General features: G+C 39.8%; 2 protein-coding genes across 5 annotated transcripts in view; both read left to right on the forward strand.

The window, feature by feature from the left end:
- The first annotated feature begins 468 nt into the window (after window positions 1-468).
- On the forward strand, window positions 469-5514 carry ppp6c (protein phosphatase 6, catalytic subunit). Its single transcript, XM_048187865.1, has 7 exons — window positions 469-626; window positions 1277-1372; window positions 1678-1743; window positions 1871-2012; window positions 2119-2198; window positions 3871-4080; window positions 4582-5514. The coding sequence occupies exons 1-7, from the start codon at window positions 552-554 to the stop codon at window positions 4828-4830; spliced, it is 918 nt and encodes a 305-aa protein (XP_048043822.1). The 5' UTR covers window positions 469-551; the 3' UTR covers window positions 4831-5514.
- A 127-nt stretch (window positions 5515-5641) lies between these two features.
- scai (suppressor of cancer cell invasion) overlaps window positions 5642-24587 on the forward strand; it is a 46135-nt gene continuing 27189 nt past the window's right edge. Inside the window, exons 1-3 of one of the 4 annotated variants that reach the window (XM_048187821.1) lie at window positions 5642-6029; window positions 6500-6573; window positions 6838-6946. The gene's annotated coding sequence lies outside the window, so the exon portion shown is untranslated. The remainder of the gene's footprint in view (window positions 6030-6499; window positions 6574-6837; window positions 6947-24587) is intronic. The other 3 variants (XM_048187819.1, XM_048187822.1, XM_048187820.1) reach the window with 3 other exon arrangements.

The following is a 24587-nucleotide window of genomic DNA, read 5'->3' on the forward strand; positions in this document are numbered from 1 at the left end:
ACACCTGAAATGTGTTTTTCTAGTGAAAGTTTATAAAAGCTACTTAAAAACCTTAATTGAACTAAGGCCTAATCCTGGTTTGGACGTTTAAGTTGCTTTTATAAACGTGCCTTAGAAAAAAACATTACTGATGTGCATCTTGAGACAAAACAATAGCACTGACATCTCAATGCAAGTTGCTTTCAGTTAAAACAGCTCAAACTTGCATTTTAGTCTGCGACTTGCTTTTAAGTCTAGTAAATTTGTTGCCAGTTTGCCACCTCGTGGTGAATGAATGGAGAGGGAGAATATTTTGTTTAAGGGACTTAGATATCGATGCTCAAACTATTTAATAATTTTAAAAAAAGTTTTAACCTCTTGACAAATATCAGCCTCTGTCTATTGCTTAATATGTTTTTACAACTGTATTTTGAGAAACGTGATGAAAACTACCGAAACGAATGACTGCAAGAATCGAAGTACTGATTGGCCGATTCCGTGTCAATCATCACCTCCCTCTATGACGTGGAAAGACTTCCTCTTTGCTTCTTCCATCGACTGTTGTTCTTAAAATGGCGCCGCTGGACCTGGATAAGTATGTTGAAATTGCGAGGCAGTGCAAATATCTTCCAGAGAACGACTTAAAGGTGACTATCATATGTAATTTTTATTTTTTATTAGAATGTTAAACATGTTAGTTGTTGGTATATTTATAAAGTCATGTAGATCGGGTAAAGGCCGGTTAAATAGTGTGTCAGTGCAGTGCAGTCGCTGGCGCTGCGTATGAATCCAATCAGTTAGCTTGTGTTCCGGGATTTACTCTATACATATGATCAGAAATAACAGGTTATACGGCCCAAAAAACAGTTAGTCATCATAAAGTTGTGTAACCGATTATTTCTTGTGGACACCAGTGTGGCTAACTTATGTTGCTATCAAGCGAACTAATTTGAAACGCCCATCTATCGTTAATCTTATTTTATGATATTTTCGTCTTCATTAGCAGTTTTCATTCTTGACTGAACCATTCTCCACTCCCCTGTCTCAAAATAAAGCTCTTGTGCGTACAGTTAGGCTTCTGAATTAGTCCATAATTGACTGCATTGCTGCATTACAGTATCGCCCAAGCCACTAATGTGTAATTTTGAAAAATGCGACATGAAAAGGCTCCGTTTTGACTTCCTTATGAATTAACGTGACCTTAGATGCAGTAATCTGCTGCTTCTGCTGTCATAATTAGTGAAGCCATTCCTTTTACCAGCTTGTTCAAACCTACTGTCTTCTATTGCTTTGACAGAGATTGTGTGACTATGTATGTGACCTGCTGCTTGAAGAATCAAATGTACAGCCAGTATCCACTCCAGTCACTGTATGCGGGGACATTCATGGACAGGTGTGAGCAGGCACTATTAATGCATTTTCTGTTATGTGCAAATCTTGTGATGATGTTCTTTTTTTGCTATAACATGCTGCATATTGACCTAAACCAGGGATGCCCAATCCTGTTTCCTGTAGATCTACCTACCTGCAGAGTTCAGATCCAACCTTAATCAAACTTTTTCAAGTGCTCCCGATGATCTTAATTAACTGTTGTTTGATCAGGGTTGGAGCTGAATTTTGCAGGAAGGTAGATTTCCAGAATCAGGATTGAGGTAGATTTCCAGAAACCACTGACCTAAACCTTTTCTTTGTCCCTAGTTTTATGACCTATGTGAACTCTTCAGAACTGGGGGCCAAGTACCAGACACAAACTACATTTTCATGGTATTGTATCTATAAACATGTGATGCATAATTTTGTATTGTGGTTCATATTTGGTGACTCACTGGAAACAACACCTTTTCCCCTAAGTGTTTATTGAAGAGACATTGGTATGTTCTCTTTCCTCTAGGGTGACTTTGTTGACCGAGGATACTACAGCTTAGAAACATTCACATATTTGCTAGCACTTAAAGCAAAGTGGCCTGACCGCATCACACTGTTGCGTGGCAATCACGAGAGCAGGCAGATCACACAAGTCTATGGCTTTTATGGTGAGACTGCAGAAATAAAATGCATGCCTATCATGATAAACTTATTGTATTGATTCTTTGTTGTACATTCATTTTAGGTTTTCATGTTCTGTCTTTCTGTCTATAGATGAGTGCCAAACTAAATATGGAAATGCTAATGCCTGGCGATACTGCACTAAAGTATTTGACATGCTGACTGTTGCTGCCGTAAGTGTTGTCAAGATTTTAAGATTTTACATACACAATTTCATGATAATAGTGCAACGGGGCCCATCCCCTTTTTCAGCAGCACTTCTTCCAGAAGTATTTTTTCCATTCATTTTTACCAGAGGGATTTAAAAAAAAAAAGTCATGAACCAAGCAAATCAGCTACGAGGTGAATAACAACACTAGAAACTTTGATTTGAAGCAAAAAATCTTGAAAATTGGACAAAAAGACAAAGGTACAAGACTGTGTACTTAACAGCTTTACTGAGGGGAAAGAACTACAATCCCATGAAGCACTGCAAACAGCGTATGTTAATTAAATTTTAATTTGTTTATTGCTAATTTTTATTTAATTTTGAGAGCGTAGAGAGATCAGCGCATTGACATCATTCACAGTGCTTCATTGGAGTCAATGGAGCTAAAGAACTATTTTGGTGTTGCTTTTTCCCCAACTCTCTGGTGTAAATTTCTGTACAGCATCATGGGTAATGTAGTTTTTCACCAGGAATGCATTTGTTAAACAATTATTTTAAAAATAAGCTGAAATAATGCAGGGTAACGGCTTCAGCAGAAGCAAATACCATGGATTAACAACTTTGTACCTCACAATAGTTCTGTCTTTAAAGGTTTATAAGTTATTGTTCAAAATCAACTTCCCTTTGCATAAAAATGAATGTTTGACATTGACAATGAGTTTTTACTTCTGGATACCAGCTGTTGCACTCTATAGTCATTTAAAATGTGTAGGCTTTAAATAAAGCCTTAGCTTTTTGACCTTTCTTTCTTTCTTTTTTTCTTTCTTTCAATAAAGCACCTTTCATTAATTAATACAATTGTTTAAAGTATTACATATACATTTTTTTGTTATATTTATCACCTTATTTTTCTCTAATTTGCAAAGTGAAGTACACATTCTTAATTCATTGTCTCAGTTATTTTACAATTATATTTGTCCTTGTCCTAAAAAAAAAAAATATTTAAAGCATATAATTTGATCTTTTGTTGTTTGGTTGGTTGGTAATAGTAGAGTGAATTTACAATACTTGTAGATCTCATCTGTGGCATATAAATTATGGCAAATCTTAATCATGATAATTTCAATATTGACCAAAAATAATGATTATTGGTTAATGATCAAACTCTTATTTCCCAATATGAGTAATTTTAAATGTCAGTGAAATTTTGCATTCATCAATATTTCAGCAAAAACTAATACTAGGTTTTCTAATGTAAGAAAAGTTCTTCATAACAATTACTTAAGACAAGTAAACAGCAATACAATAAGAACAAACTAATTACAAACAAAACAGAATGAAAAAACAAATTAAATAGTGTTTTAAGTTTTTCAGGAAGATGTACGGTATTCAGATAAGTAATACTAGCCAAAATTCAACAAAAAATGTAATAGTCAAATGTAAAATAACATTGCATATAACGCTTCATAGTCTTACTGTACACATTAAATAATAAATATTATATATCCTTACTAAAGCTATGTAAGTTATTCATTCAAGATCAGTGAGTGATTTTCCTTTGTCATTTGTTGTTTGACAGACTGGAAAAAAACATCTTTGATTTGAAAATACCATTTTGCACTCAATTGTCTAAAAGACTGCTTAACATGTATCTTCCTTCTACTGTACTTATTGTTATGTTTTGATTTCTCCCACAGTTGATAGATGAGCAAATCCTTTGTGTACATGGTGGCCTTTCACCTGACATCAAAACTCTTGACCAGATACGCACCATTGAACGCAATCAGGAAATCCCTCACAAGGGAGCATTTTGTGATCTTGTCTGGTCCGATCCAGAGGATGTAGACACCTGGGCCATCAGCCCAAGGGGTGCTGGATGGCTCTTTGGTGCTAAGGTTACCAATGAGGTAAGAGCATTCTCTAAATGCACTGTCTGTTTTAGTTCTTTTAACACTCATCCCTATGTGTTTACAGAACTCTGGCCTGATAAATTTCTCTACAATTACATGTTGAAATATGCAAAAAAAAAAAAATCATGTTAAGTTTTGCATTACACAGAAATGGTAAAATCTTCTAATAAATGGCAGAGTTATGAAATGGAGATGTAGTTGTTGGCACCTCCATATACTTTTTAAGTGCAGTGAAGTTTCACAAAAATATCTCTTATTAAAGCAAAAACTATAAGAATAAGTTATTTCAAATTTGTAGCCTCTGGATTTTCTTGAATCATCTCAATTTTGATGAAACATGCTGTGAGTTAAATATTAGTTTGACAATTAAATTAGTGGTTAACTAAAATTTAATTTAATTTTATTGACTCTTTTATAAATGTTTGAAATACTAGTAAAAGGGGGGAAAAAACATTCATTTGTGCAGAACCTGAATTGTTTTTCTCTTTCCATTTAAAGTTTGTTCACATCAACAACTTGAAGCTGATTTGCCGTGCACATCAGTTGGTTCACGAGGGCTACAAATTTATGTTTGATGAGAAGCTGGTAACCGTCTGGTCGGCCCCAAACTACTGTTACCGCTGTGGTAACATAGCCTCCATCATGGTCTTCAAAGATGTGAACACACGGGAGCCCAAGTTGTTCCGGGCCGTTCCTGACTCGGAACGGGTCATACCACCGAGAACAACAACACCCTACTTCCTCTGAGGTTTTCGTTGTCGCCTGGGTCCAGACCTCTCCTTTTCATTGTTCTATCGAGCGCTCTTTTATTGTCTTTAATTTCTCTGTTGCATTTTTTTTTTTAAACAAATATTTTTGTAAAGATTGAAGTGCTCTCCAGAATAACTGTAAACTATGGTCAGGATCATGAAGTTGACTGTTGAAGTTGGTCATTATTTGGTCAGTATAGTCTTGTTAATGTGAGCGTGTGACCGTAATTAAGTGGACATCCTCATGCTGTTCTCAAAGCCTCTCTTCTTACAGGGCTTTAAATGTAGACCTAACAGCCATTGACCATTTAATGACAAAAGTTTATGGTCTAACATCTTGCCTGATCAGAACAATGTGGTGTGTTTTTTTTTTTTTTTTTTTTTTTTTTTTAAAGAGGACAGATTGGAAAGAGGGTCACTGAAACAACTACGTGCTGGTCAATCTGCTCCTATTTTCTCCAAGACAAAGACACTTCTTTTTCGTAGCGTTCAAGTGTAGAAAAAGGTTGAGGTGATGATCAGACAACAGGACAAAGGAGGTTGTGTTATTTTGTACATTAATATAATTGTTTTGATTTAATCATCTTTTTCTTTTTCAGATTTGTTGTATTTTATTATTGTAGGAAACAGCAGCCCATTTACCAATTAAATATTAAAAAAATAAACGCTTTATTAAGTTAAATCTCTGGTGTTGTCTCCTAATCATTGGGTGCATGAAAATATCTTACATTCAAGACACATTTAAAGGCACTACTGTAAAACACCGTTGGGCGGCACACGTCCCTTTTAAATCCAACGGGCAGTGCCATTGAGGGCAGTACTACGTTAGTCCCGCCTCTATGTGTAAGTAGTAGACTGATTGACAACACAGCCAACCAATGGAGTGCATCGAACGTCACTAACAGACCGGTGGGGAACTGACAAGCAAGTTACTTTGAGCGGGTTGCCACAACATAGTCAATGAAGATTCAACTGGCCAGACTGAACCGTCGACTGCAGTAGATGCCGAATGGCAGATACTCCCTGCTCTTCCCTGGGAGGGTGATTTGAATGAGCTGGATGTAAAGGACGGTGCGCCACCGCACTGGATGTCTAGATTTGTGTCGGGGCGAGATTCACAGGCGCGCGCTACCTGGAAACGCTGTTCTTGAGGAGCTGAAGCAGAAGATAGCTGCTCTAAACTACACCAGTGCTCAGGTTGGGTCTCAAATCAGTGACTTTTTAACAGATATTGCTCGGCGGTTTAGGTAAAAGACAAACACGACTGAAGTTAACACGTCTACGATAGTCAAGCGCCAGTCAGCCAGACACACAATCACTAAAATATGAATTTTATTCCGTAGCTTTCAAAGTGCTGTATATTTATAGAAAAGGTATACGTATATCATCCCCATATATCCCTATACATGTGTGTTTGTGTGTATATACATATATTAAAAACCATCAATAACAGCACGTCAACTCCATTCAGTCCTCAGCGCAACATAATTTAGGTTGCCAGGAAACCGCAGTCACAGCATCTGCTAAAGCCACAGTTTTGTCAACTCTGATGGTCATTTTGAGGACAAAAACGCCGCTGCTTCCCGAACGTCCTAAAATCATGTTAACACAGCTCTGTCGCCTCTATTGCCATTATACGATCCAACCTACAGTTTCATCTTTGACAGAGTCACACAGAGTTGTCGTGTATTACCGCATTCTGATCTAAGAGAGAGGGAGAGAGACAGCCGTCGCGTGAGAGGTAAGTCATTATAGCTGAGACACAGGCTTTGTGCTCTTTAGTAAATGCATTTAGATGTGCTGGATGGCTTAATGGTGTGAAGTGTCACAGAATTGACCGTTGTTGTTCTTCACACCGCTAATTGATGTAAAACAACAGTGCTCAGTCAGTCAGTCAGTCAGTCCGCGTTCCTGGACAATGAACTGTTACGCAGAGATGCACGCTGCCAAACGCTTCACGTTTTAGTTTTCATCCTTTGTCTATTGTACCTTTTAGTTCACCCAGATATTCAAGTTGGGAGTGATATTGTGAATGGAACCGGAGCCAATAAGCATCTCTGTATTATTATTGAATGAAGACGGTTGAAAAATCATTGGCTGTCGCAAGAATTACAGTATATGCAGTTCGGGTTCATTCTGTCCTACAACAGCACGGGTTTGAATTTTGCAGAGCGCTCGCTGTCTGCTCCGTTTATTGTTCACGTTAAGGCTGCATCGGCCGTGCGTGCATAATCTGACTGTAAGAGCAAGCGCGAATTGTGTATTATTGTATAGCAAGCTTATTATGGCTGTCTTATGAATATGCATTGAGCATCAAATGAGGTCCTGTGATAATTATGCGAGAATAAATGACATCATTTGACTGAAACCGAGATAAAAAAAAAGGCAGATTTGTTGCAGACAAGCATGTTTTCTAGCATAAGCTCGCCTCTCACACAGATCTGTGAAAGAGCCACCAGGTTGCTTAGCTGAAATGACGTCATACAGACTGGCTTGTTATGGAAGAATGAGCTCGTGGACGAGAATTCTTCTTGTGTTACTATAGGTACTAGTATGTGAGTATTTTCTTATTATGGGCCGTTATGTGTGTATTTTCTCTTAAAATGACTATTTCATTTGAAATCTATTGTAAACTCAATTTTTTTTTTTTGGTGTGTCTTATTTAGTCACCATGAAATCAAAATTGTCAGGTCTTATATTTTTTTTTAACGGAATATTGCAGTATTTATTATAAATGATCTATCTGTGCACATCATTATTATTATTTTTTAATTCATGTACACTCCTAAAATTAAATCAAAATAACTTTCCCTCCTTCTTGAAGTGACATGTCTTCTCTCATCATGTGTTTACTAGCGAGAGGACAGGAAAACCTGTCAATCACATGAGATCACAGCAATAGCAAACCACAACCATCCAATGATCCAGTCAATTCCCTATGGAGTACTGACAAAATAAAGTCCCACCCAGTTTATTTATTTATTTATTTGTGTCAGAGAAGCCGTTTCACTCGGATACATCACAATAGGGAAGAAAAGATTATTGCAACTTCTGTTTCCTGTCGACTTCAACATTTAATATCAACACGGCTGTGATCCAAGTACCACAGGTCATGCTGATATTCAGTACAACAGCGGAATTTTGAACGCGATATTTCTGTGTGAAATAAAATTTGACTCTATTTACTTTGTTAGTGCACATTACTAGCCTTGTGGTGGACCACTTGTCTACCAACCACCAATCGCCAGTCTGCTGTAAAATTAGCCAGTTTGTGTATTTTTTTTCCTAGATCCCAAACATTAAGCTTTCTATGTCACAAAACAGAGATTTTCCCTCCCATGCTCAAAACATTAGTTTACATTTCCCTCTCTCCTCACACAAGTAGTGAGAGAAATCCTGCTCTGAGCTATAGCATTTGAGAGGAAACACCAATTTGGTCAGCCACTCAAATTTGTGAACTGGAAATTACTGTTGCATAAAGCAAAATGACAGTTCCTCTAGCTTAGAAATAACTTTAAAGATTGCAAGCTAGTTCATAATTATAGCTCCCTCTGTTTATATAGGACACCTGTCCTATTTTCCTCTGCGTACTCCTTACCTCATTCCTTTGTGGATCTGAATACCATTAGAGAGCCTTGGGCTCTTTAGCCACCATGTCCACCATGTATTCATCACTTACTTTCACTCTATTTTGAGTCCTGATGTTTCACAGTGATGGTATTCCATTAACATGAACTCTGCTTTTGCGCAGAGAGTAAATGCATTAGTCAGCATATGTGTTTGCATGACCTTTTTAACTGAGTGAGTGATTGCAGTTTTAATTTCATGTAATGATCGCTCTTTCATAATATTGTTTTTTTATTTATTTGGACTTTGTGTATCCAACTAGGCTGGTCTTTTAATAGATAGTAGGTTTACTTTCAGCATGATAAATCATGTCGAAAGTAGACCTTACTATTACATGATGAAAGTCATTTTCAGTACTTATAAAATGTATTTGATGATGCAGCAACTGCAAAAAAGTGATAGATAATATGATATTGATTTATCATTGATTTTCAGTTGCATGTGTAGGCTTCATACAGGTCATACATACACACACTGCCTCATCCTGCAGTTCTTTTGCTGCAGATGCATAGCTCATGCATTTTTATGGAAGGAGAGGATATGTGGGTCAAGCACACATCTCTGTTCAGAAGCCTTTTACCACTGCTGGCTTTAGAGAAAAGGCATGCATGCGTTTCCTTCATGAGACAAGGAGATCTCTCTTATACATGCCTCGTTTAATTATTTTCTAATCATCAGTTCTCTAAAGCCCATCTTCCAATCATTCCTAGATTGCACCCATAGGGTCTTAGTGGACAGGTTGTTTGTTTCAGCATAAGATCACACATCTTCTGGTCTGAGACTAATGGCTGATTCCACCCTCTAGTTCTGTGTCTATATATGTACATCCTTAATCATCATTTCAGTTACCACTTGTTACAACCAGAAAATAGAAACCTTTCAAGCTCTGTGTCAATATTGATCTGCGTATTGATCAACAACAGTTATTTTAATACACTTGCTTATTCTCATTAGGTGCCAGTTGCTGTTTGCATGTTATATGAATGACCAAGATGAAGATATACAAAAAATATTTTGTTAAATGGATATTTGAGTTTGTGGGTCAAGATTTTCATAATGAACCCCAGAGAGATCTTTACGATTCATTAATATTTATTTAGACTGGACAAAATAGTATCTGATTATTTGATATGTTTTTTTTAATTTTTTAATTTTTTTTATGCTTGCATGAATATTCAAGTGTCTCCTCCTAATTATGTTATTTTACACCATTCTAAAATTCGAATCGCCAGATAAAATTTGGGCAAAAATGTTTTGGGGAGCAGTACATGAAATGATTGTGCATACATGTGCCACTTAGGAAAGCTGTGATTTTATTTATTTATTTATATATTTTTTACTGAAGATATTGAATATTGCTTGATTTCTGTGGCATGTTTTAAGACAGCTTCCTTGAGAGTGTGTGATGTTAAAATGTTTTAAAATTGTAATTTATTCTTTTAATGGCAAAGCTGAATTTTCAGCAGCCATTACTCCAGTCTCCAGTGATTCTTCAGAAATTATTCTAATATGCTTATTTGCTGCTCAAGAATTAATTATTACCAATGTTGAAAACAGTTGCGCTGCTTAATATTTTTGTGGAAATTCTTTTCTAGTTCTAGTTCCAGTGTTCCACGAATTAGAAGTCAAAAAAGAGAATTTTTCAAGAGAAATGTCGGAGGAGCTTGATTTTGTTGCCCAGCCCTATTTGCTTGAACCACGAGAGGCGGCTTCTTTCATCTAAGCTTATCTACCCCTACGTCCTACGTTATACGCTGGAACTCGACTCTCTCCTGAATATGCAGAGAGCCGTTACCGGAAGCTTGTGATTACAGTTTATAAAGTTATAATTATGGAGAATATTCTTACAAAAACGCATCACTTCGCTTCAGAAGGCCTTTATTAACCCCCTGGAGCTGTATGGATTACTATTATGATGTATGGGTGCGCTTTTTTGGGCTTAAAAAAAATGGCACCATTCAGTCCCATTATAAAGCTTGGAAGATCCAATATATTTTTTAATTTAACTCCAATTGTGTTTGGCTGAAAGTCATATAAACCTATGATCCTATAAATTATGGGATAACCATTTTTGGGTGAACTATCCCTTTAATTTCTTTAAAAAAATACTGACCCTAAACTTTTGTATGGTAGTGTATGAATTTTTTTTTCTCTTTTTCTTAAAGAAACATATCACACACTCATTTACAGTCATTGCAGATTAAGATCAACCTTTATTGGAAATTTAATTTTGCCAAACTACACTATAAAACAATTTATAAATTAATTTAATAGCATTATATTAATAAAAGTAATATTTTTATATTTTACTGTCAAAACATTTTCATAATTTTGAATCACACCATAAGATAATAACAAGAGAGTGAGATGATTTATGATAAAGTCATTTTTGAGAACTTGTTTATACCTTTTAATATTAAACAGGAATAAAACCGGAGTACAAGAATTTGACTATTTTCCTGTATTTTCTTGTTTCCTGGCACATGACAACTGTAGTATCTGTCTTATGCTTAAAAAAGAGGATGGATTGAATTGAGAATCGCTGCAGACTGAATGAACAGTGTGTATGACAGACAGCTTTTCCATTCAACAAATTTCTGTTTTGTATGCAGAGCTATAGCAGCAAATAACCACTACGAAATGCTGAACGTGCTTGCTTAATACAAGCATGTTCAGATGTTAAACATGATGTAATACACATATGAGGCGAATAATGCAGGGATGATACAAGATAACATTGTGTGCACATTTGAAATTTGTTTGCTTATAGACCTTTTTGGGCCAGTTATACTTGCCTGAGCTAATAAAGTAAATTATTTGCAATATATATATGCCTGCAAAAAAACAAAAACAACATTATTTTGTCAGAATACATCACTGATTTTTAGAGCCAGATGGTGTAGTTACCAGCAGGAGCTAAAAGGGTAACCTTTAGTATCCATCTAAACCTTGACTTCTTGGGTTGAGTCAGCCCAATTTGTACACTAAATTAAATTCAGCATCTTAACATGCCTTACAATTTTGAACTACAAATTCTATTGCAATGTTATTTTTTTTTTAATAGAATATGCACAACCTTATATAAATAAGGTGTTGCTAATATGATAATAATTCGATTATCAATTGTTTTAATTGTGACAAATTCTACTTTTGGTGAAATACCCCCAAACTATTCTCTGAATTTGTTGACAGCACTTGAAAGGTGGGCTGAAACAGTCCATACGTGCACCATGGTGAGCCATCTGGAGGCTGAGCAGGGGTGATGGACATGCCCAGGTCTTTTCCATTCAGGCCACCTTAGACTGACAGCTGAATGTTTGTATTACTACCCACCAGGCCTGACCACATGCACACACACGCACACACCCAAGCTGACATTGTACACAGTTTCAGGCAATAAATGATGTTTTTCCCTGCAGTGGCTTCCAATGTCAGCACAATACATCATGCGTTAGTTGCTCTTATTGGTTAGAACAGGCCTTCAACATACCAATTTTCAATTTATTCTCACAGATTTGATGGAGTTAGAGCTTTCCATGCATATAGACATGCTTCATTCAAACGTCAGTGAATTGTTAACTACACTGAGTCAAGGCTATTTGAGTATCTTAACAGTTATAAATGAACCTCATCTGAGTTTCTAGTTGTTTCACAAATCTCACTTAAAATTCCTGCTTTACATGTGTATTATGGATTTTTTTTTTTTTTTTTCAACGTTCATTCTCTTGTGTGGACGTCTCCCCCACTCTGTCCTCAGCCGGTCTGATTTAACATCTGATCCAAGCAGTAAGCACTGCACATTCAGCCTTAGGCGTGTATTTGTCACACTCTCTCTTTCTTACTTTCCTCTGTGCCATTGACGTCCCTTGCTCTCTTTTTCCCCCAATCCACCCCTCAAGCACATACACACAGAACGCCTGGTTCCTCTCAGTGTAGCCAAAAGAGGTGCACATGTCCTCCCTATGACACATCTATGCCACACAATTTTATCTCCTGCCACCACAGAGAGGCCATGTGTGGTGTTGTTTGGTTTGGTTGACACCATCTAGTCCCACAGAAACACACAGGCTAAGCCATTTTCACAAAATACTTAATACATATGGAAACAGAAATGTGATTATTTGACATAGTGAATTATTCTTTTTCGCGCTGTTTAATGTGAAAACATGCAGATTAATTGGTCCTCTGTAAGAGCTGACCTTCTTCTAACTGCACAGAGTAGACTATGTGCCGTCTTTATAGGCCATTAAAAGCTTTGAGCTTGTTTCTGAACAAGAAAGGCCATTGAGAAATCCCATTATTCAGCCAGAAAATATCAGTGGGTGATGATGGCATATGTAGCAGGCAGTTGGCATGACCTGAACCTCCTCTGTCCTTTAGTGGTTTATATATTTATAGTGGTAAGTAAATTAAATTAACACGTTTAATCCCAGATTTTTCCCAGACATGAAAATGTCCAAATGATGTGTCATTAGTAACCCCTTGAAATTATCAATAATTATTTTTTGAAATGGCAATTTATGGCAATGGTGTGAAAAATTTTGTTTTATGGTCGGTCACAGTTGTGACCGGTGGTATAATGTGTATACTGAAAATATTAACACATTTGAAACTGTTTCATCACATTTTAGAGTTACTACTATATATATGAAAACCCTTATACAACACTTATACAAGACAAAAATAAAAAATAAAAATACAACCATCAACAAATTTCAAAAATGTTACTTTATTGTAACACATACAACAATATTGTTATATTAGTGTAACCAGTATTTAAAACATAAATACTGTAACTTATTTGTAACATATTAACTTTTAATTTTGTGCATTATTGTCATTGTGACATTTTAGTGCAGACTTCCCTAACAACTGTAATTGGATAGTTCATTCACTGTATTTTTCCATCAGTCATTATTATTTCCATCACCATGTTTACTCATTCTATTACCGCACTCAACAAAACTGAATAACTGTGAATTTATATATTAAAGGTGCCCTAGATTCAAAAATTGAATTTACCTTGGCATAGTTAAATAACAAGAGTTCAGTACATGGAAAAGACATACAGTGAGTCTCATACCCCATTGTTTCCTCCTTCTTATATAAATCTCATTTGTTTAAAAGACCTCCGAAGAACAGGCGAATCTCAACATAACACCGACTGTTACGTAACAGTCGGGGTGTACGCCCCAATATTTGCATAATGCCAGCCCATGTTCCCAACATTATGAAAGAGATTACACAAGGGCAGCCAGTTAACGTCTGGATCTGCACACAGCCGAATCATCAGACTAGGTAAGCAAGAACAACAGCGAAAAATGGCAGATGGAGCAATAATAATTGACATAATCCATAATAGCATGATATTTTTACTGATATTTGTAAATTGTCTTTCTAAATGTTTCGTTAGCATGTTGCTAAAGTACTGTTAAATGAGGTTAAAGTTACCATCGTTTCTTACTGAATTCACGGAGACAAGAGCCGTCGCTATTTTCGTTTTTTAAACACTTGCAGTCTGTATAATGCATAAACACAACTTCATTCTTTATAAATCTCTCCAACAGTGTAGCATTAGCCGTTAGCGATGGAGGACAGCCTCAAATTCACTCAGAATAAAACTTTAACATCCAAATAAATACTTTACTCACATAATTCGAAGCATGCATACAGCATGCATGACGAACATCTTGTAAAGATCCATTTGAGGGATATATTAGCTGTGTGAACTTTGTAAATGCGCTGTAATATAGTCGACAGCTGGTGTGGCAGGGAGCACGTGATTTAAGGGGGCGGCGCCGAGTGTAAATCAGTGCATTCTTAATGATGCCCCAAAATAGGCAGTTAAAAAAATTAATAAAAAAAAATCTATGGGGTATTTTGAGCTGAAACTTCACAGACACATTCAGGAGACACCTTAGACTTATATTACATCTTGTGAAAAAGCATTCTTGGGCACCTTTAATACTAGACACCTTAAAGAGAATGTGTACCAAAAATCTTTGTCATATGTTTAACATACTTTTTTTTAACCTTTTTTGATGCAGCCATCATCTACTGATGGTGCAAACAAGAATTAAACTGATTAACCATGTGAAAGTGCACATATTTAATTGAGACTCTTTATTTTCATATTTGCCAGAAATGCACTAAAACAGCAGTCTAACATTTTTAGAGCTTCATAAATGAACACTTTCTTTACGGTCACTAATGTGACCGGTGGGATTAAATGGGCTTAAAAGTAGCATGAAATAAAAATTGACCTTACTTACTTACTAAGTTCCTGGGGCCATATTCGCAAAACATTTTATCTTACCACTAAGAGTTCTCCTAAATAGTAGTAAAAGTTCTTAGCTAAGAGTTTTCTCTTAAAACCAATTCACAAAGCTGCTGAGACAAACTTTTACTAAGGAATAGACTGAAGTCTTAATCTAAGAGTAAGGGCGGGGTTGACCTTGTTGCTATGGAGTATACACACAGTGATTGGCTGATGGGGAGGAGTCAGTGAGTTAATCATAGAAATATTGTAGAATGAGGTGTCATGTTTCCATATTAAAATAAAGGTTTAAAAATACAAATGTTGCTGTAACGAGGCAGACTCGGGAAGATCCATTCGCAGCTTTATTTTAATATCGTAGTCGTACAGGCAGGGGTCAGAAAACAGCAACAGCAATGTAGTAGGCAAGGCAGAGTCAGAAACGGTAACAGGCAACAGATCAGGGCTGGCGGCAGACAAAACAAGGGTAATCAAAGTCCAGGCAGAATAGTCACAAGGCAGGCGGCAGACAGAGAGCGGAGGTCCAGGGCAGTCCAAGGTCATACACGAGAGAATCAAAACACAGGGGAAAACGCTCAGAAATGAATGCATAGCAAATCAAGACTTCGCGAATAATGAATGGTGCTGAGAGTCATTTATAGTCCTGGGAAAGAGCAGCAGGTGGAAGTGTGGGCGTGGCTAATCAGCCCAGGTACGGGGTATGGGAAATGTAGTCCATGAGACGACTAGTACTCCGGAGATGGTGCCCTCAGGTGGCGATCGGAGGGAGCCACAGAGACCGTTTCTGTGACAGAGCCCCCTCCCTGCGAGCGGCTCCTGAAGCGAGGAGGTGGTCGACGCCGGGGTCTACCTCGAGGACGAGGGGCCGGACGCTCCGGATGAGTCCTGTGGAATTCAGCAATGAGATTGGGGTCCAGTATGTCGTCGGAGTTGACCCATGATCGTTCCTCCGGGCCGAACCCCTCCCAGTCCACTAAGTACTGCAGCATTCTGCCCCGGCGTCTAGAGTTCAAGAGCTCCTGAACCTGGTAAACCTCCTCGCCCTCGATGATGACTGGAGGAGGCCTCTGATCACGGGTCTCCTCTAGGACCTCCTCTCCTCTCGGACCACCTGCGGGCTTGAGCAGAGACACATGGAAAGTGGGTGAGATACGGTATTCTGGTGGAAGTGCTAAACGGTATGATACTGGAGTGATCTGTCGTGTGACTCTGAATGGACCCACGTACCTGGGACTTAATTTCTTGCAGGGTAGGTGCAGACGGAGATCCCTTGTGGAGAGCCATACCCATTGGCCGGGTTCGTAGTGAGGTTGTTGACGACGGTTGCGATCCGCCTGTTCCTTGGATCGTCTTATGGCCCGCTGCAGATGTACGTGTGCCTCGTTCCATACCTCCTCACTCCGTTGCAGCCAGTGGTCGACGGCGGGTAGATCGGTGGGCTCTCCAGACCAAGGGAAGAGAGGTGGCTGGAATCCCAGGACACATTTGAAAGGGGAGATGCCGGTGGCAGGTTTGTGTAGGGAATTTTGTGCATACTCAGCCCAGAACAGGTAGCGATTCCAGTCCGCCTGGTTCTGATGGCAGTATGACCGTAGATAGCGTATAAGTTCCTGGTTGAGTCTCTCCGCTTGCCCATTGGCCTCTGGATGGTAACCGGATGTCAAACTGATATTAACGTTGAGTCTTTGGAAGAAAGCTGCCCATAGTCGTGATGTAAACTGAGGTCCCCGGTCCGACACAATGTCCTCTGGTAGGCCATAAAAGCGGAATACGAAATTGCAAAGATGTTCAGCGGTCTCCAAAGCCGTGGGGAGTTTTGGTAAAGGAATGAACCGGCAGGACTTGGAGAAGCGGTCAACAACAGTGAGTATGGTGGTATGTCCTTGTGAATTGGGCAGGTCCGTAATGAAATCGACGGCGATGTGGGACCAGGGACGCTGTGGAATGGGGAGTGGTTGTAATAGGCCGGCAGGTGACTGACGGGATGACTTGGTGGTTTGACAGATGACGCAGTTATGGATGTAAGCGGTGATATCCGAGGCGAGAGATGGCCACCAGAACCGGTTGGACACAAGGTGGATGGTCGCAGCGATGCCTGGATGCCCGGCGCTGGGTGCGGTATGCACTTCCTGGATTACCCGTTGGCGGAGAGGGGCTGGTACGTATGTATGTGTTGCTGGGCAGTCATTAGGTGGAGGTTCAGCCCTCTGGGCTTCGGTGATCTCGGACATGATGTCCCACTGGATGGGTGCGACAATGATCGAGGTAGGTATAATTGGTTCGTTGGGTAATGGGTCGGCACAGGATTCGAACTGTCGAGATAGAGCGTCGGCCTTAGTGTTCTTGGACCCGGGTCGGTATGTGACTGTGAACTGGAAACGAGTGAAGAATAATGCCCACCTAGCCTGGCGATGGTTGAGACGTTTGGCGGTTTTCAGGTATTCAAGATTGCGGTGATCGGTGAGCACTGTGAATGGATATTTACTCCCCTCCAACCAATGCCGCCACTGCTCCATAGCGGCCTTCATGGCCAGTAGTTCGCGATCTCCGACGTCATAGTTCTGTTCAGGCGGAGTGAGTTTGCGAGAGTAATAGGCGCACGGAAATAACTTGAGAGGGTTGCCTTGTCTCTGGGAGAGGATCGCCCCTATGCCTGTACTAGAGGCGTCAACCTCAACAATGAACTCTCGCTCTGGGTCTGGGTGATGCAGAATGGGTGCAGTGGTAAACAGATCCTTTAGTTTCTGAAATGCGGCGATAGATACAGGTGACCAGGCCAGTTGTGTGTTTGCCCGCTTAAGCATGGAGGTGAGTGGAGCTGCTGTCAGACTGAAGTTACGTATGAATCTGCGGTAGAAATTGGCAAACCCCAGGAAGCGTTGTAGTTCCTTTACTGATGATGGACGAGGCCATTTTAATACTGCCTGAACCTTGCTGTCGTCCATGGCAACGCCCTCCGCGCTGATAACATAACCCAGGAATGTTGTAGCAGTTTGATGAAATTCACATTTCTCCAGTTTGGCATACAGCTGGTGATCTATGAGTCTTTGAAGCACAGAGCGTACGTGACGAACATGGTCGGAATAATTCTCAGAGAAGATCAGAATATCGTCAATATAGACAATCACCCACCTATTGAGCATGTCCCGGAAGACGTCGTTGATAAATGCTTGGAAAACTGAAGGACTATTGACAAGCCCGAAAGGCATAACCCGGTATTCATAGTGCCCGGATGTTGTGGAGAAAGCAGTCTTCCACTCGTCCCCCTCCCGGATGCGAATGAGATTATAGGCGCTGCGGAGATCGAGCTTGGTGAAGAGCCGAGCCGTGCGTAACTGTTCCAGAGCGGAGGGACCAACGGCAAAGGATACCGGAACTTTACTGTGATGTCGTTCAACCCACGATAATCTATGCAGGGTCTCAGACCTCCATCCTTTTTCTTTACGAAGAAGAAACCGGCAGACGCCGGCGAAGTGGAGGGTTGAATGAAACCTTTAGCCAGTTCCTCCTCTATATACTTCTTCATAGCCTCCGACTCAGGTTGGGATAGTGGAAATATACGCCCCCTGGGGGGCGTAGAGCCGGGGATCAGTTCTATAGCACAGTCACTGGTGCGATGCGGTGGAAGTTGTGAAGCTTTGACCTGACTGAAGGCCTCGACCAGATCCTGATATTCGTCAGGCAGTTTATTATGAGGTGAACAGTTGGCAGGTGCTTTCCTGAGGGATTCGGGGCGTGTGGGAGACTGGATACAGGTTTGCTGACAACGCTTGGACCAGTGGGTAATCTGGTTGTCCGACCAGGAAATCTGTGGGTTATGTTGTTTAAGCCATGGAGAGCCGAGAATTAGAGGATGTTGAGGGGATTTAATGAGGAAAAAACGTATTGTTTCTTTGTGCAGCGATCCAATCTGTAAGGTGATGTCATCACAAGTGTAGCGAACTCGTCCAGTCCCTAGAGGGCGTCCGTCTAGCGCCGCCACTGACAACACAGAATTGCAGGGTATTAGTGGAAAGCCGTGAAAGCGAGCAAAATCCAGATCCATGAAATTGCCTGCGGCACCAGAATCTATCATAGCCTCTGTCTGAGTTACTTTCTCTTGATATGATAGCATTGCAGTTATTGTGATGTTAGAGGAATTAAAGGCCGAACTCACCGCAGTAGAGCCGCGACTGGTAGGTCTCGTGGGACAAGAGGCTCGCATGTGGCCCGATTGACCGCAGTACAAACACAGGCGCAGTTGCATGCGTCTATCTCTCTCCTCCGAAGTCAGGTGAGTGGTGCCGATTTGCATGGGTTCGGGTTCAGTGGGCGCGGCTGTGGTGGTATGAGTAGATAGAGACCCTCTGCCCGGACGTCTTGATCTGATTAAATTGTCTATGCGAATGGCGAGATCGATAAATCCGTTCAAACTTCTCCCCTCGTCACGACAAGCCAGTTCAGATTGCAATTCCAGATTTAATCCCTTGCGAAACAGCAGCTTGAGCGTGTCCTCGACCCATGTTGTTTGTGCTGCTAGAGTACGGAAAGTGAGTGCGTACTCCGCAGCTGTCTGTTTATCCTGACGGAGAGATAGAAGAAGCTCACCCGCTTCCTTGCCCCCTCGGCGTGCTCGAAGACCTCGCGGAAGCACTGAAGAAAGGATTCGAGCGTGGCGTGCGAGGTCCTACCGCCGACCCATACTGTTGTAGCCCACTCCAGCGCCTTTCCAGTTAGCAGCGAGCAAATGAAAGCGATGCGACTCTCCTCAGAGGGATACAGCGCGGGCTGTTGTGATATAAACAGGGAGCATTGAAGTAAGAAGCCCTTACATTTCGCTGGGGAGCCGTCGTATTTCTCAGGGAAGGCGAGACGAGGGCTGCTGGTGGTGTTCTGGATCGGAGCGGCAGCTGCAGGAGGCGTGGGTAATGGCGGACTCATCTCCGCGGGCGTGACGCGCATTGTTTGGAGCGTCTTTACAAGTTCCTCGGTGATGGAGGTAAGACGTGTGAGCTGTTGTTGATGAACGGCCAATACACTGGCCTGTGTGGAGAGCTCAGTGGTCAAACGGTGTACAGCTGCTGGATCGGGGTCCGGCGAAGTCTTCTGTAACGAGGCAGACTCGGGAAGATCCATTCGCAGCTTTATTTTAATATCGTAGTCGTACAGGCAGGGGTCAGAAAACAGCAACAGCAATGTAGTAGGCAAGGCAGAGTCAGAAACGGTAACAGGCAACAGATCAGGGCTGGCGGCAGACAAAACAAGGGTAATCAAAGTCCAGGCAGAATAGTCACAAGGCAGGCGGCAGACAGAGAGCGGAGGTCCAGGGCAGTCCAAGGTCATACACGAGAGAATCAAAACACAGGGGAAAACGCTCAGAAATGAATGCATAGCAAATCAAGACTTCGCGAATAATGAATGGTGCTGAGAGTCATTTATAGTCCTGGGAAAGAGCAGCAGGTGGAAGTGTGGGCGTGGCTAATCAGCCCAGGTACGGGGTATGGGAAATGTAGTCCATGAGACGACTAGTACTCCGGAGATGGTGCCCTCAGGTGGCGATCGGAGGGAGCCACAGAGACCGTTTCTGTGACCGTTGCATTATTCAAATAAATATTTTTTAGTAAAAATGTAAGTGTGAATTTATGAAAACCATTGCCACAGATAATCAGACAATATTTATTTATTTGTTAAAGTTTTTTTTTTTTTTTTTTTGGCGCCTCATCGTAGATTCAAATCTATAAATAAAAATGTATTGCATTTATGAAGAAAAGGTTCAGCACCCAAGCAGTGGCGTACGGGACACCCCCGCAGCCCCCGCGGTGCGTAGGGGCCCCCATCCTATGATGGGCCCCGTCGCAGATTCACCTATTTAGGCTAGACTACTTTATAGCCTTTGCTCTTTTTTTTTTTAGAACTGAACTGACTAAAGATGAAAAATGCAAGCAGAAGATCATAGAAAACAATGCTAAATTACCACAAAAGGGGGAAAAATTCATCACTGTTGTTGCCATCGCCGTTTGTAAGGTAGCCAAGACAACAGCAAGCTTTGATGCGCTGTGTTACTGTTAGCGGACGTGTGCCGAGACAAATGAATATGTTCGGTCTTTGCTGAGACATTATTATTGTTATTTATATTATTATATATTGCCCAAACGTATTTACCCCATCGTCAGCTCTGCTAATGGTCAGCTATGTCTGAAGTTATTTTCCAAATGTAGACTAGCCAATAAGTCTAGTTATTTCTTTATTCTTTTACTGTAACTACATGAATTTAGTTTAGGCCTACATCATTTGATGCACCGATCGAAATTACTGAAAATTTGCGGCCGAAACAGCAATTTACGCTTGTCTAGAAGGGAACCTTTTATATCCTATACGCAAATTTGTGTCTAACTTAGAATTTAGACCAGCTAAAATATATTAGACCAAAAATATCTTATCAATTAATTAAGTAATAAAGACATGTAATAAAGTAATAAAGAAATGTAATAAAAACAGAAAGACGTCTATTGCTTCAGCCTTATTCAAAGGCCGCGGAAACATGGATTTGTTTGTTACGTGCTTCAATCAATTCCACAACCGACGTTCTTGGTTTTCTTCCTATTTATTAAATATAGGCAATTGGATGATGAAACACTGTTTGAAATTAAGATACAATTTCTACAAAACGAAATTCACTTTAAAGAAAGACTTACTATAAAACAAAACTTAATGAAGTGGTCAAACTTATGTCTGTCCCGCTGCATGTCTCCCGAAATTGCGCATCTGTCATGCTATTCACTTTTCATAATAAACATAGGTGACATTTAAAAAAAATAATATTAGGCTATATCCAAATATTTAAATATAAATATGAAACTAAATTGGCTACATTTTTATCCCTCTGGCCGACGAATGCGCCGGCGCGTTCTGATGGATTTTCTCCTCATGACAGAAACAACTTAAAACAGGCCTTCCGTCATTTTTGGCGATAGCCTACAGATTGATGCAAGACTACAAATGGTCTACTTTTTTAAATTTTATTTTATATTTACGCTCATAATAACAACACCTTGTAGGCTACTTTTGTAAAATAGAATACATAAAATACAGGGTGCGCTTTCAGCTGTCTCTCTGCGAGAATCTTTCTGAAACGTCTCAAAAATTAATTTAAACTCGGTGAATAACTGTACCTAAAAGAAAGAAACATCTCCATTTGATAAGAAATGTGTAGGTCTGTGTTAAATAAGAGGCGATCTATCCGCTGGAATGTGTTGTTTCTGAAATCATGGCCAGTGCTCGTTGCGGCTGTTATCCGTTCTCTTGGCGCTCCTTTGGTTTTAATGAGTAAATTAGCCTAAATATTTATTCCTGCCGGTATTTTAGTCTGCGATATCAAAATCACTAAACATTATAGGCCTATCATATAGGATAGGCTATTATTCGATAATAACATCAAATAAATCAATGCAATGATAATTCACCACATGATTCACTGTTAAATCAGTTTTTGTAAACTGTGGGGGAGATGGACTCAGGTGCACAACAAATTTGAACACATGACATCACTACTTGTGGGAGGGGCCCCATCTCATTCTTTGCGGGGGGCCTCACAGACTTGCGGTACGCCACTGCACCCAAGGCTCTATCGCCATTCCCTCAATGGTGTACAGTGTCTTTGGGTGGATTAGGACTGTTTGTGATTTGGTCTTAGTGATTTAGGAGTCCTCTTGACTACTGCTAATGTTTCACAGATTTCACAGAATGCTTTGTGAAATACTCTTAGAGCAAAAATTTAGGACTCCTAAAATTAGGACTGACACACCCATTATTTTTAAGAGTTTCTCCTAAATCGGCAAGTTAGGAGCTACTTTTAGCCTTAGGATGTTTTGTGAATACGGCCCCAGGTCTTCAAATCATTTTAAAAGCTACAACTGAATTTAGGCATCACAACTCTATAATGTAAATTTTTTACAGTGTTATTAAATTATTAACTTGGGCTCTTCCTGCAGATTAAATGAAGTGCCCATATTATGCTCATTTGCAAGGACATCATTTTATTTTTGAGGTCTGCTAAAGTACATTTAAATGATATAGGCCTGGTTTCACAGACAGGGATTAGATTAAGCCAAGTTAGGCCTTAGTTAAATTAGGATACTTTTAGTAGTTTTTTTTTTTTTTTTTAGTAAATGTTTTTTTTTTTTTAAATGTGCCTTAGAAAAAACATTACTGGTGTGCATCTTGATACAAACAATGGTACTGACATTTTTAAAAATATGTCAGTGCAAGTTACTTTGAGTTAAGACAGTTCAAACATGCATTTTATTCTGGGACTAGGCTTAAGTCTTGTCTCTGAAACCAGGTATTAAAGTTAAAAAACCACAATATTTTTCTAATACTTTCCATTGCTGCAGCACCTCTTTTTACCCCCTGCCTGAAACGCACTGTTTTAGTTCCCGTCTCTTTAAAGCCTGCTTTTCTGAGAAGCCCTGTATGCGCTGATGATTGGTCAACTAGTCCAGTCAATTGGTTAATTGCTTACAGCATGTCAAATCTTTAATGGCCCTCACCATAATCAGGTATCAGCTCCTAAGTCTTCATGAGCAGCTGTAAACAGTATTATATCTATGGTAACTAGTATCAGGTGTCAGTATTGGAAATCCATACTATTTATTTATTTTTTTATTTTTTTGCTCTCACATCAAAAAACAGCATCTCCACAACTAGGGATGCTCATAAATAACTGGTTAACCATTAACCAACAGAAACCATTTTGACAGATTACTACTATCAGTTAAACCTTTTAAAAAGTAATTAAATTAATTTTAAAGTAAATTTTCGAGATATTTTAGAATATTTGCTGCATGGTTAAAAAATATGCTACACAAGGGCTTTTCACACTTTAAATAGTTTACCCTGGTTTTTGTAAATTTGTAAGATGGCATTTCACACTGTACATTCCTAAACCCTGGGTTAACATTCTTATTTGCATATTTGCGGTGTCAGTGTCATTGATTGGCTTTAGAAAGCTTTAGCATTGCACATCCTCATATTGCCGACTGTACTATCGAGTTCATACTGAATGGACATTTTGGACTATAAAAGTAAGAATATGCAGTGTGAGGTGTTTCCGTGATGGTTGTCTGTTGCTAAGCGTCTAGCTGTTACATTGTAACACCGCATCTTTTCACACTGTGCAAGTTTGGTACCGCAAAAGCAGTGCTAACCCTGCTACGGAGCAGGGTTTCACAACCCCAGGTAAAAAGAGGGGCTAACTCTTCTTCTAAATTGCAAGTGTGAAACATTCCTTTATTCTGAGTTAAAAGCTGTGTTTAGAACGAAGATAACCTGGGGATAAGCGCAGAGTGAAAAGCCCCATTTAAAATTGCGTTTTTGAGAGGTGGTCTCGGTACGCTTTGAAACGAACTCTGGAGCTGTTCGCTTGAGATGTGAAAGCAATCCGACCCAACGGACCAACGAACCAAATGATATCATAATTCACAACGGGAAATGTATTGTATAAAAAACAGTAGTAGTGTCTGATTCTGTGAGTGAGCACATTAGTTACCATTGTTTAAAACCAAAGAGCGCCTCTACCTGCATTAGCATTCATATATGGTCTTGACACAGTTAGCCTACTAAACAGTGCTGGGAGATCCAGAGAGAGCGTGTTTGCTGCAGTATTAATACAAATGTAGTATATAATTTAACAGTGGGAATGACGGCCACATTCGTATAGTGTTTGCATGTGTCTCGACAGTTACAAATAATGCCACAAAGCGCTGAGAAAACTGACCAATAAGAGGACAGTTGTACTCGCACGTGACTTGCATATGCACATTTTGGTAGGCTTTGAAATATTGCCTTGTGAAAGCGAACCGAACCAAGAAGAA

This window comes from Megalobrama amblycephala, linkage group LG4, assembly GCF_018812025.1.
Source record: "Megalobrama amblycephala isolate DHTTF-2021 linkage group LG4, ASM1881202v1, whole genome shotgun sequence".
In the NCBI taxonomy this organism is placed as follows: domain Eukaryota; kingdom Metazoa; phylum Chordata; class Actinopteri; order Cypriniformes; family Xenocyprididae; genus Megalobrama; species Megalobrama amblycephala.

What these genes read in the sequence shown, in the direction of transcription:
- ppp6c (XM_048187865.1), top strand. Translation starts at nt 552, where the DNA reads ATGGCGCCGCTGGACCTGGATAAGTATGTTGAAATTGCGAGGCAGTGC. An exon ending in GCGGGGACATTCATGGACAG is followed by an intron (nt 1,373 to 1,677) that starts GTGTGAGCAGGC and finishes CTTTGTCCCTAG; the next exon opens with TTTTATGACCTATGTGAACT. An exon ending in ACATGCTGACTGTTGCTGCC is followed by an intron (nt 2,199 to 3,870) that starts GTAAGTGTTGTC and finishes TTTCTCCCACAG; the next exon opens with TTGATAGATGAGCAAATCCT.